The sequence below is a fragment of the Tamandua tetradactyla genome, chromosome 3, assembly GCF_023851605.1.
Source record: "Tamandua tetradactyla isolate mTamTet1 chromosome 3, mTamTet1.pri, whole genome shotgun sequence".
NCBI lineage: Eukaryota > Metazoa > Chordata > Mammalia > Pilosa > Myrmecophagidae > Tamandua > Tamandua tetradactyla.
Genome location: NC_135329.1, coordinates 9,985,810 through 9,998,797, shown reverse-complemented (window position 1 = coordinate 9,998,797; position 12,988 = coordinate 9,985,810). Strand labels below are relative to the sequence as shown.

Below are 12,988 nucleotides of genomic sequence, written 5' to 3'. Positions count from 1 at the left end.
ACAACAACAAAACTTATAAACTTCCAGTCTGTGCCCTTACCAGCACCATTATCAGAAATAGGAAAATAAGCTGATTTGGGGGAAAGATAATTTTTTTTTTTGACATCCTGGACTTGAAGTATCTAAAAAGGAGGTCAAATGTAGGATTTGGGAGCCTTCTACTAAAACTGAAAAAGGTTAAATAAATGAGATTTTAAAAATAAAAAATTAATACAGATAAAAAAGTAAAGTAGAGGTTACCAGGGCCAGGGAGAGGGGAGAATGGGGAGTTATAGCTTAGTAGGTACAGAGTTTCCATTTGGGGCCATGAAAAAAGTCTTGGTAATGGATGGTGATGATGGTAGCACAACACTGTGATGTGATTAACAGCACTTAAGTATACACTTAAAATGTTCAAACTCAGAAATTTTGTGTTATATACAAATTCTAAAACTAGATGAGATTTCTAAGGGAAAGAGTTCACACAGAGAAACTTGTCAAATGCCTTTAAAAAGGAAAATGAGGAAGAGATTCAATTAAAGAAAAAGTAGAGAAGGAAATGGAAGATGAGAGGAAAATTATAAAGGCAATATAGTAAGATGTCAAGGGAAGACTGTTTTGAGTACAGCTGACAGTGTCAAATGCTATAAAGGACAAAGAGACTGACACCTGAGAAAAGGCTGCTGCGTTTAATGATTCAAAGTCATTATGACGAGATGCTTCTAAGCATGGTTACTATAGAGCGATGGAATGGAAACTGAATTATTATGAAATTAAGGTGAAAAAATGGGTAGTAAGGAAAGAGAACCAATTTCATTCATTCTTGAAGTCTGGCAGGAAGAGAAGAAATAGATCCAGAGTTGGAATGGGCAGAAGGATCAACTGAAGGGTTTTTTCAAGCTAGAAAAGACGTACGGCAAGATGTCAACAGAAAGAAAACGAGATGATATCTTACATGTTATTGTCACTGCAGAAACAGTCATACATTTTATTACTTTCACCAAGTTATTCATCTATTTCCCTCATTTACCATGTGTAAATTTACATTTTTAATTGGCCTGCACATGAATCTCCATGTTTCTCGGCAGGCTTCTTTCTAGATTAATATCTGCATAGTCTGTTTAGCTACCCATGACAATAATTAAGTCCCTATCTAAGACAATTATTAAATATATGAATTATATTTAGGTTGGTCAATCTAGCCCTACATTGTTTACTGAGTTAACATATGTTTAGGCTACTTACTCACTAAAAGATATTGTCATGTCCAGAGATATTTTTGTTAAACCTGCAAAATAAAGACTACTGATACTCACCAACTGCTTGAATTTGAGTAGGACATATGGTTAAAAGGAAGAATAAATGAATCTTGGAAAAGCTAATCAGTATTTTTTCTCAACACACAGAAGTATTATATCCTAAATATGGAAATTCTATTAAAGATGTTATTTTAAGTGTAAACATTAGAGAAAAATGCCTTTAATAAAATAAAAACTAAAATGAAATTGCATTTACTTACGAAAGTGCTGCTCTAGCCAAATCATGTGGCATCAGGTCTTTATAACTAGGGAAAGAAAACAAATAGCTTAAACCAAAAGCTTTAATAAACATTTTTTATTTTCTCTGAAAAACCCTTAAAGAGATCATCTAACCTATGCTGCTGCAACTGCATTTAACTTTACTATCCAAGGCAATCCATCACTTCAAATGCAGAAACAGTGGGACTCCTGCTATCTGTCATCCTGAAAAATCTGGCAAGCCTTAACCACTACTGCAAGTACTAAGAATCTAACAAAGTGCTGCCCAATACCTTATTGTTCAGCACGACATGTTAAATATTCTTTTAAAAACTAAATGCTAGCTATGGAATTCTTCTTTTTTAATTTTATTTTTAAAACCATATAACCTACTTTTTTTCTCCCTTGTAGGGCCATTTTATTGCATGATTTATGGACTGAGGACTGGGACAAGCACTGTTAAATGCATATTCAATCATAGCAACAGTAAGTCACAATGATGCACTTACTGATGATTATTCAAGACTGTGGGTATGTCTTTTTTTTTTTTTTACATGGGCAGCCTCCGAGAAATAAATGGGTATGAATTCTTTTTTTGGGGGGTGGTGGTGGTGGAGTATGTATTCTTAAAAGAAAATCCATACATACCTAAGTCAGCATTTTTTCAAATGGATCATTTTAATCACTATCTCTTATGATTAGAATTTAATAATTGTATACCTTGAGACTCACAAAGGCATTTATCTGTTAGCATCTGGCATCAGCAGTAGCTGCATTAATTTAACCTATTTATTTTTTGATGCCCTAAGGGACTCTGGGGGATGTATTATGGCTTTTGCTTTTTTTCATTTTTACTTTGAAGTAATGAGACCTATAGAATTAGAAAGATAGAACAGAGTTTATGTATCCTTTACCCAGCTTCCTCTAATGCTAATATCTTACACAAGCACGGTGCACTTAATAAGAAATGAACACTGGCACAATGCCATTCACTAAGCTACAAACTTCATTATTTAGATATCTCCAGTTTTTCCCTTAATGTCTCTTTTTTTGTTCCAGGATACCATGTTGCACTTAGTCATTATGTCTCCTTAGTCCCCCTTAATCTGTGACAGTATCTCAGCCTATTCTTTTCTTTCATGACTTTGACACTTTTGTGAAGAGGTGAAGTGACTTTCTTATCCCATCATCTCAAGTTGTGCACGATGTCAACATGCCTTACTACTGAGGATGTCCACTTGATCGGTTAGCGGTGTCTCGGTTTTCTCCACTGGAAAGTTACTGTTTCCCCCTCTATAGTCAAATCTTTTGAAGAGAATCACTAAGTCTAGCCCACACTCAAGGGGAGGAGAATTAAATTCTCCCTTGTAGAAAAAGAAATATCAGAGAATTTGTGGATATATATTAAAGTCATGACAGTAATTAATAAATACTTAGGGGAAGATACTTTGAGGCTCTGCAGATAGTCTGCTTCTTAGTATTTTGCTCACTTATTTTAACATGCATTAGTGGATCTTGCTCACAGTAATTATTACTGTGATTCTAATGGTGATTTATTTATTGCCCTAATTACTTCTACATTTATTAACTGAGATTCTTCTGTAAGGAAGATTTGTCCCTTCTCCGTCATTTATTTATTCCATCGTTTATTGATATCAGAATGGACTCTTGGAAATTTATTTTATTTGGGGGGTTATTATCCAATGCTATTGTAATTTACTTTTATTACTCAAACTGTTCAAGCTTTGGCTCATCTTATATTTTTCTTGGTTCAGCCATAGAGTAACCCAATACTCTAAGGAACCCTGGTTCCTTTTATTGAAGAATGATATTGGAAACCAAGATGTGGGTGTGACTCTTTTATTTACTTTTTAATGTCAGCAATAAATTACCCATATTTTTAAGTAAAGGATTTGACCATTGAGTTGAATAAGGAGGTTCATTCTTTCAGTTTCTGAAAATTAAGAGAAATTCAAAAACATTTTTATTTTCATTCTAAATCACAGAAGAATCATCAGTATTTTCCCAAATTTTTCATAGGTAAAACCAGTTTCTTCACATTATGACACAATAATTTGGGGAAAAGCAGTATGTCGTTTGTAAGATGCACAACCCATAAATTATTTATCATTTTACAATCTTTACTTCCATGTTCCCATACCTGTCTCACATTCATTTCTTGGTTTTCCAGAGTCCCACACCTGGTCTATTTCTAGGAATGTTTCCCAAATGCCCCCAACCTCTAAGAAAAACCTGTCTTCCAAATAACAGTCACGTTAGAAAGCAAAGTTTCTTCAAATTAAACAGGAAAGATCTTTATCCCCTCTTATCTTTTATTTATAGAAGATGTATTTGCCACATCGATGACTAAACTTGCTTGTCTTTCTGATAAATTCTTCCCTCTGTACCTTTTTAGTCATTTTTTATTCTTTATATGAATATTATGTTAAAATACTTTTTATTCGTTCTTCCCGTCATTTCTTACATTACTGAAAGTTTGTCCTTTTTCTCTGTACCACTAAATTACTTATGAACTAAGTTACATAACAATAAATCCCGGGGACTCTTCAGGCTGGACTAAGACGACTCTTGTTCCATACACTTGGGGGTTGTGCCATGCTGGGGGCCTGGACCAGTCCTGTCAACTTCAATTCCGATCATTGCCAGGAGGTCAAAGCGAGTGGATTACAGGTCCTTCAGAATGCCTACTGGGCCACAATCTCAGCACTCAAGGTTCTGAGCAGGTATGAAATAAGTGTTACCTCCAGAGAAGTAAAGGACACCTCTGTTGAAAGTAAACTATCTGGACCCATACTAAGCTTTCAGACAGGGCTGATTCAAGTCAAAACTATACCAGGCTTGTTCTTGAAAAAGGATGAAAATCAAATTTTGCAATATTATTTCACTGTTTGCTTGACTTATCCTATACCAATTTCAGGAAAATGCTATCCATATATTAATTCAGCTCTAGCATTTACTGGGCTAATTTTCAAGGATCACTTTTTTTGGTGGGGGGTCGGTGCATGGCTGGGAATCGAATCTGGGCCTCCCACGTGGCACAAAGATCACTTTTGAAAGTGCTTTAAAAGAAGGAATAAATCCCACAAATGTCTCATACTTACGAAGTGCCTGACAGCAAAAACGGAGTGCGGACACCATCTACCACCACCACATTCCTTACACTGGGCTTGCCTAAGGTCTTCTTTGATTTGGTCTGGACAGCTTTAAGATAAAGTTCAAAGAACTATTCAATAGAATATACGAATTCAAGTTTCTTTTTACATTTTTAAATGTAAGCATTCTGAGAAGAATTATGTCATTCAATGCCAAGTCGCTTGTGCCATTTTCCTAAACCACTTTGCTATCAAAAAGAAAACTGACTAGCATTTACAAGTTTCCAAATAATATTCAATGTAAATATATTTTATCCACTGATAAGTGTATTTATGCCACTAACAAAATGTTATTTATCAAAAGTTTAACAACTTAGTGCAGCAAATGCAACAAATTTTATATGTAAGTCCGCCCTTATTATTAGAAGTCACAATGACTGATACTGTTCACTCTACAGTTTGATATTCCTGTTATTCTATGTAGAAAAAAAAGACCATCCAGTTGATACTATCGCCATCCTGTGAAAACCTAGACTGCTTCCTGATTCTGTTTGACTCAATTTGATTAATCATTCCTAACACTGAAAGAACAATCTTCCTTCAATTTTTTAAATTAAAGAACAGATGAATATTTGTATCTGGTTTAAAAAAAGAAAAAATAAGCAATACTAAAATGTAGACTAAAGCTCTGTCTTTATGCCCCTCCCCCACCATTATTTCCTTCCCAGAGGTAAATACTTTTAATTTGGTATATATACCTCCAAATCTTTTTTCTCTTAATGCATGTATATACATACTCCCTGTGGATAATATATATAGTTGTGATTTGTTGTTTCTTTTTTTAGTTAACAATATAGCTTGACAATCTTTCTGGGTTAGTATATGTAAATCTACCTTATTCTTTGCTAACTTAATTTGTTTATGTTAGAATTCACCTACTACAATCCTTCCTTCATGATCAGAGACGGAGAAATACCCTAAATTGCTGGGAATAAAATTTCAGCAACTACCTTCCCACATTCATTGAAGTCACAGAGGAATATTTATGCTACTGTAACAAAATATGCTCTACAACCAACTTGAAAGAACTAATGTCAGAGCTAAGAGTCATAATAAAATGGGGTCCGCAGATTATTCTGGCAGCTCCAACAAAGATGTACTGGCTAATGCAGGAGACCCAGGTTCGATTGCTGGCCCATGCACTTCCCAAACAAACAAGCAAACAAACAAATGAAAAATCAAACAAAAATTCAACAAATGGTGCTACAATAAGGGGATATTCATACGGAAAAAGAATGAAATGTGATTCCCACCATATAGCATACAAAAGGGAAAAAAAAAAAGATATATTGGCCAAGGAGATAAAGACAACAGACAGATGAGTAAGGAGACTGTTGCAAATCCAAGCGTGAGGTGTCAAAGACCAGGACAAAGGTAGTAGCAATGTGAATGGAAAGGAAGGAACCAACACAAAGGATTTGGGATTTTATAAACAAAGACTAGGCATTTTGGTGACCAATAGGATATGGAAAAAAAGGAAGAAGGGAGAATTATAAAGGAAGCACAAGACTAAGAAACATGGCTACTCTACACAGAGTGAAAACAGGTTTTGGAAGACAGTCGAGTTCATTTTTAAACTTGCTAAATTCTTGGTGATACAGAAAAATCGAGGTAGAGATGACTATTTGGTAGATGGTTAGAGATAGAAGACTAAAGCTCACAAGAAAAGTGAGTATGAATTGGGGACCATGAGATATTTGAAATATAGAATATAGAAGAAAAGCTGAATGAAGTGCACATAAGGCACTAGACATATTTTGCAGTGTCATGTCCCTAAGGCTTCAGCCAAAGTTGAGATTCAGAGTGGGTACTGGGCCCATTTCCAGTCATTTCCTCAGGTGTGGAGCCACTAACCTGGGTCATCCACTGTGCCAGTTTGAATCTGGTGGACCCCAGAAAAGCCATGTCCTTTAATTCCCATTCAATATTGCTGGCTGGGAGCTTTTTGATTGGTTCCATGGAGATGTGACCCACCAAATTGTGGGTGTTAACTTTTGATTAGTTGGCTTCCATGGAGTTGTGACTCCATCCATTCCAGGTGAGTCTTGATTAGTTTACTAGAATCCTTTAAAAGACAAAACATTTTGGAAATAGTCCCTTTTTAGAGCCACAAGAGAGCCCACACAGCCAGAGACTTCAGAGATGAAGAAGGAAAATACCCCTGGGGGAGCTTCATGAAATAAGCCTAGAGAGAAAGCTAACAGATGTCGCCATGTTTGCTTTGTGCCTTTCTAGTTGAGAGAGAAACCCTGAACTTCATCAGCCTTTCTTGAGTGAAGTAACCTCTTCTTGGTGCCTTAATTTGTATATTTTTATAGACTTGCTTTAATTGGGACATTTTCATGGCCTTAGAACTGTAAATCAGCAACTTAATAAATTCCCCTTTTTAAACAGCCATTCTGTTTCTAGTATATTGCATTCTGGCAGTTAGCAAACTAGAACTCCATCTACAAATAGTAAACTGAGATTCTACTGGGAATTGGAGGAAAGAAATGCCAATCAAGAGTAGAAGTGGAGCTCTTTCTCCGCCGGCCCGCCGAGCCGAGCCGAGCCGCCCGCCCTCCTCCTCCTCCCCTCTCTTTCTCCGCCGGCCCGCCGAGCCGAGCCGAGCCGCCCGCCCTCCTCCTCCTCCCCTCTCTTATCTCCGCCGGCCCGCCGAGCCGAGCCGAGCCGCCCGCCCTCCTCCTCCTCCCCTCTCTTTCTCCGCCGGCCCGCCGAGCCGAGCCGAGCCGCCCGCCCTCCTCCTCCTCCCCTCTCTTTCTCCGCCGGCCCGCCGAGCCGAGCCGAGCCGCCCGCCCTCCTCCTCCTCCCCTCTCTTTCTCCGCCGGCCCGCCGAGCCGAGCCGAGCCGCCCGCCCTCCTCCTCCTCCCCTCTCTTTCTCCGCCGGCCCGCCGAGCCGAGCCGAGCCGCCCGCCCTCCTCCTCCTCCCCTCTCTTTCTCCGCCGGCCCGCCGAGCCGAGCCGAGCTGCCCGCCCTCCTCCTCCTCCCCTCTCCTCCCCCTCCTGCTCCGGCTGCTCTCCAACCACCACGGTGCCTTCTTCCCCTGCCTTCACCGTGCTCCTCCGCCACCAGCCTCGACAGCCTTGCCGCCCTCACCTTTCCTCCTCCAGAACAGCTACTGGGGGAGTGGAGATAATACAGAGCAGCTCCCGGAACCACGAGGGAGATCAAAGGGACAGCGTACCCCATCCTGGAACGGCTGACTATCTGGGAGAACCAGCTCCGGTGAGATCACCAAGGGGCACGGGCTTTCCTGGGTGGGTCGGCAAGCGACCGGAGTCCCTCCCTTCCACCTTCCTGGGCCAGCTGGTAGAATTGGACAGGCGGTCCCCTTAGGCCGCAGCGGCTGGTGCCCCCACCACACGAGGCCCCCCGGAACAACTGAGATAGTTGGGCCGGAAATCCCCAGACTGCGGAGAACAGTGACCGGGGGATCCCTTCCAAACACGTGACTCCCCCGTCGGCTGGGAACAGTATACTCTCCTGGGCTGTGACAGCTGGCGCCCTCCCGCCACGCTTGGTGCCCCGGGCCGACTGGCTAATTTGGCCGGACGCTCTCCTGTGCTGCGACGGCCGGCGACCCTCCCCGCGTTTGGAACCCCGGGCCGGCTGGCATTCTTCCAAGACGCTTAGATTACCGAACCTCCCCTACGGCGAGAGGTTTCCAGAGTTGAGGGACCCACAGCAACGTTCGCTGGTGGAACCCACAGACAGGCGTGTGCCACGAGCGCCACCTACTGGGCAGGATAGGAAGAACAGAACCCAGAGATTGCACAGAAAAATCTTTCAACCTGTGGGATCGAACACCCGGGGAAATCTGACTAAATGCCCAGACGCCAGCAGAAGATAACGGATCACGCTCAGAAAATTGAACACATGGCCCAGTCAAACGAAGAAACCAATAGTTCAAATGAGATACAGGAGCTGAAACAACTAATGCTGAATATACGAACAGAAATGGAAAACCTCTTCAAAAACGAAATCGATAAATTGAGGGAGGACATGAAGAAGACATGGGCTGAACATAAAGAAGAAATAGAAAAACTGAAAAAACAAATCACAGAACTTATGGAAGTGAAAGATAAAGTAGAAAAGATGGAAAAAACAATGGATACCTACAATGACAGATGTAAAGAAACAGAAGATAGAATTAGTGATTTGGAGGATGAAACATCTGAATTCCAAAAAGAAACAGAAACTATCCGGAAAAGAATGGAAAAATTTGAACAAGGTATCAGGGAACTCAAGGACAATGTGAACCGTACAAATATACGTGTAGTGGGTATCCCAGAAGGAGAAGAGAAGGGAAAAGGAGGAGAAAAACTAATGGAAGAAATTATCACTGAAAATTTCCCAACTCTTATGAAAGACCTAAAATTACAGATCCAAGAAGTGCAGCGCACCCCAAAGAGATTAGACACAAATAGGCGTTCCCCAAGACACTTACTAGTTAGAATGTCAGAGGTCAAAGAGAAAGAGAGGATCTTGAAGGCAGCGAGAGAAAAACAATCCGTCACATACAAGGGAAACCCAATAAGACTATGTGTAGATTTCTCAGCAGAAACCATGGAAGCTAGAAGACAGTGGGATGATATATTTAAGTTACTAAAAGAGAAAAACTGCCAACCAAGACTCCTATACCCAGCAAAATTATCCTTCAAAAATGAGGGAGAAATTAAAACATTCTCAGACAAAAAGTCACTGAAAGAATTTGTGACCAAGAGACCAGCTCTGCAAGAAATACTAAAGGAAGCACTAGAGTCAGATACAAAAAGACAGAAGAGAGAGACATGGAGAAAAGTGTAGAAAGAAGGAAAGTCAGATATGATATATATAATACAAAAGGCAAAATGGTAGAGGAAAATATTATCCAAACAGTAATAACTCTAAATGTCAATGGACTGAATTCCCCAATTAAAAGACATAGACTGGCAGAATGGATTAAAAAACAGGATCCTTCTATATGCTGTCTACAGGAAACACATCTTAGACCCAAAGATAAATATAGGTTGAAAGTGAAAGGTTGGGAAAAGATATTTCATGCAAACAACAACCAGAAAAGAGCAGGAGTGGCTATACTAATATCCAACAAATTAGACTTCAAATGTAAAACAGTTAAAAGAGACAAAGAAGGACACTATATACTATTAAAAGGAACAATTAAACAAGAAGACATAACAATCATAAATATTTACGCACCGAACCAGAATGCCCCAAAATACGTGAGGAATACACTGCAAACACTGAAGAGGGAAATAGACACATATACCATAATAGTTGGAGACTTCAATTCACCACTCTCATCAATGGACAGAACATCTACACAGAGGATCAATAAAGAAATAGAGAACCTGAATATTACTATAAATGAACTTGACTTAACAGACATTTATAGGACATTACATCCCACAACAGCAGGATACACCTTTTTTTCAAGTGCTCATGGATCATTCTCAAAGATAGACCATATGCTGGGTCACAAAGCAAGTCTTAACAAATTTAAAAATATTGAAATCATACACAACACTTTCTCGGATCATAAAGCAATGAAGTTGGAAATCAATAATAGGCGGAGGGCCAGAAAATTCATAAATACATGGAGGCTCAACAACACACTCTTAAACAACAAGTGGGTCAAAGAAGAAATTGCAAGAGAAATTAGTAAATACCTAGAGGCAAATGAAAATGAAGACACAACATATCAAAACTTATGGGACGCAGCAAAGGCAGTGCTAAGAGGGAAATTTATTGCCCTAAATGCCTTTATCAGAAAAGAAGAAAAGGCAAAAATGCAGGAATTAACTGTCCACTTGGAAGAACTGGAGAAAGAACAGCAAACTAATCCCAAAGCAAGCAAAAGGAAAGAAATAACAAAGATTAGAGCAGAAATAAATGAAATTGAAAACATGAAAACAACAGAGAAAATCAATAAGACCAGAAGTTGGTTCTATGAGAAAATCAACAAGATTGATGGGCCCTTAGCAAGATTGACAAAAAGAAGAAGAGAGAGGATGCAAATAAATAAGATTAGATATGAAATAGGAGACATAACTACTGACCTCACAGAAATAAAGGAGGTAATAACAGGATACTATGAACAACTTTACGCTAATAAATACAACAATTTAGAAGAAATGGACAGGTTCCTGGAAAGACATGAACAACCAACTTTGACTCAAGAAGAAATAGACGACCTCAACAAACCAATCACAAGTAAAGAGATTGAATTAGTTATTCAAAAGCTCCCTAAAAAGAAAAGTCCAGGACCAGACGGCTTCACATGTGAATTCTATCAAACATTCCAGAAAGAATTAGTACCTACTCTCCTCAAACTCTTCAACATAATCGAAGTGGAGGGAAAACTACCTAATTCATTCTATGAAGCCAACATCACCCTCATACCAAAACCAGGCAAAGATAATACAAAAAAAGAAAACTACAGACCAATCTCTCTAATGAATACAGATGCAAAAATCCTCAATAAAATTCTAGCAAATCGTATCCAAAAACACATTAAAAGAATTATACATCATGACCAAGTAGGATTCATCCCAGGTATGCAAGGATGGTTCAACATAAGAAAATCAATTAATGTAATACACCATATCAACAAATCAAAGCAGAAAAATCACATGATCATCTCAATTGATGCAGAGAAGGCATTTGACAAGATTCAACATCCTTTCCTGCTGAAAACACTTCAAAAGATAGGGATACAAGGGAACTTCCTTAAAATGATAGAGGGAATATATGAAAAACCCACAGCTAATATCATCCTCAATGGGGAAAAATTGAAAACTTTCCCCCTAAGATCAGGAACAAGACAAGGATGTCCACTATCACCACTATTATTCAACATTGTGTTGGAAGTTCTAGCCAGAGCAATTAGGCAAGAAAAAGAAATACAAGGCATCAAAATTGGAAAGGAAGAAGTAAAACTATCACTGTTTGCAGACGATATGATAATATATGTAGAAAACCCAGAAAAATCCACAACAAAATTACTAGAGCTAATAAATGAGTACAGCAAAGTAGCAGGCTACAAGATCAACATTCAAAAATCTGTAGCTTTTCTATACACTAGTAATGAACAAGCTGAGGCGGAAATCAAGAAACGAATCCCATTTACAATCGCAACTAAAAGAATAAAATACCTAGGAATAAATTTAACCAGAGAGACAAAAAACCTATATAAAGAAAACTACAAAAAACTGTTAAAAGAAATCACAGAAGACCTAAATAGATGGAAGGGCATACCGTGTTCATGGATTGGAAGACTAAATATAGTTAAGATGTCAATCCTACCTAAATTGATTTACAGATTCAATGCAATACCAATCAAAATCCCAACAACTTATTTTTCAGAAATAGAAAAACCAATAAGCAAATTTATCTGGAAGGGCAGGGTGCCCCGAATTGCTAAAAACATCTTGAGGAAAAAAAACGAAGCTGGAGGTCTCGCGCTGCCTGACTTTAAGGCATACTATGAAGCCACAGTGGTCAAAACAGCATGGTATTGGCATAAAGATAGATATATCGACCAATGGAATCGAATAGAGTGCTCAGATATAGACCCTCTCATCTATGGACATTTGATCTTTGATAAGGCAGTCAAGCCAACTCACCTGGGACAGAGCAGTCTCTTCAATAAATGGTGCCTAGAGAACTGGATATCCATATGCAAAAGAATGAAAAAAGACCCATCTCTCACACCCTACACAAAAGTTAACTCAAAATGGATCAAAGATCTAAACATTAGGTCTAAGACCATAAAACAGATAGAGGAAAATGTTGGGAGATATCTTATGGATCTTACAACTGGAGGTGGTTTTATGGACCTTAAACCTAAAGCAAGAGCACTGAAGAAGGAAATAAATAAATGGGAGCTCCTCAAAATTAAACACTTTTGTGCATCAGAGAACTTCATCAAGAAAGTAGAAAGACAGCCTACACAATGGGAGACAATATTTGGAAACGACATATCAGATAAAGGTCTAGTATCCAGAATTTATAAAGAGATTATTCAACTCAACAACAAAAAGACAGCCAACCCAATTACAAAATGGGAAAAAGACTTAAACAGACACCTACCAGAAGAAGAAATACGGATGGCCAAGAGGCACATGAAGAGATGCTCAATGTCCCTGGCCATTAGAGAAATGCAAATCAAAACCACAATGAGATATCATCTCACACCCACCAGAATGGCCATTATCAACAAAACAGAAAATGACAAGTGCTGGAGAGGATGCGGAGAAAGAGGCACACTTATCCACTGTTGGTGGGAATGTCAAAGGGTGCAACCACTGTGGAAGGCAG

General features: G+C 39.0%; 1 protein-coding gene across 2 annotated transcripts in view; it reads right to left on the bottom strand.

Moving 5' to 3' along the window:
* Positions 1-12,988, bottom strand: part of HADHB (hydroxyacyl-CoA dehydrogenase trifunctional multienzyme complex subunit beta) — a 57,915-nt gene that overhangs the window by 24,473 nt on the left and 20,454 nt on the right. For both annotated transcript variants that reach the window (XM_077152334.1, XM_077152335.1), the window contains exons 4-5: positions 4,619-4,718; positions 1,499-1,543 (exon numbers count right to left, since the gene is read on the bottom strand). In XM_077152334.1, the coding sequence (XP_077008449.1) occupies positions 1,499-1,543; positions 4,619-4,718 (145 nt within the window). The remainder of the gene's footprint in view (positions 1-1,498; positions 1,544-4,618; positions 4,719-12,988) is intronic.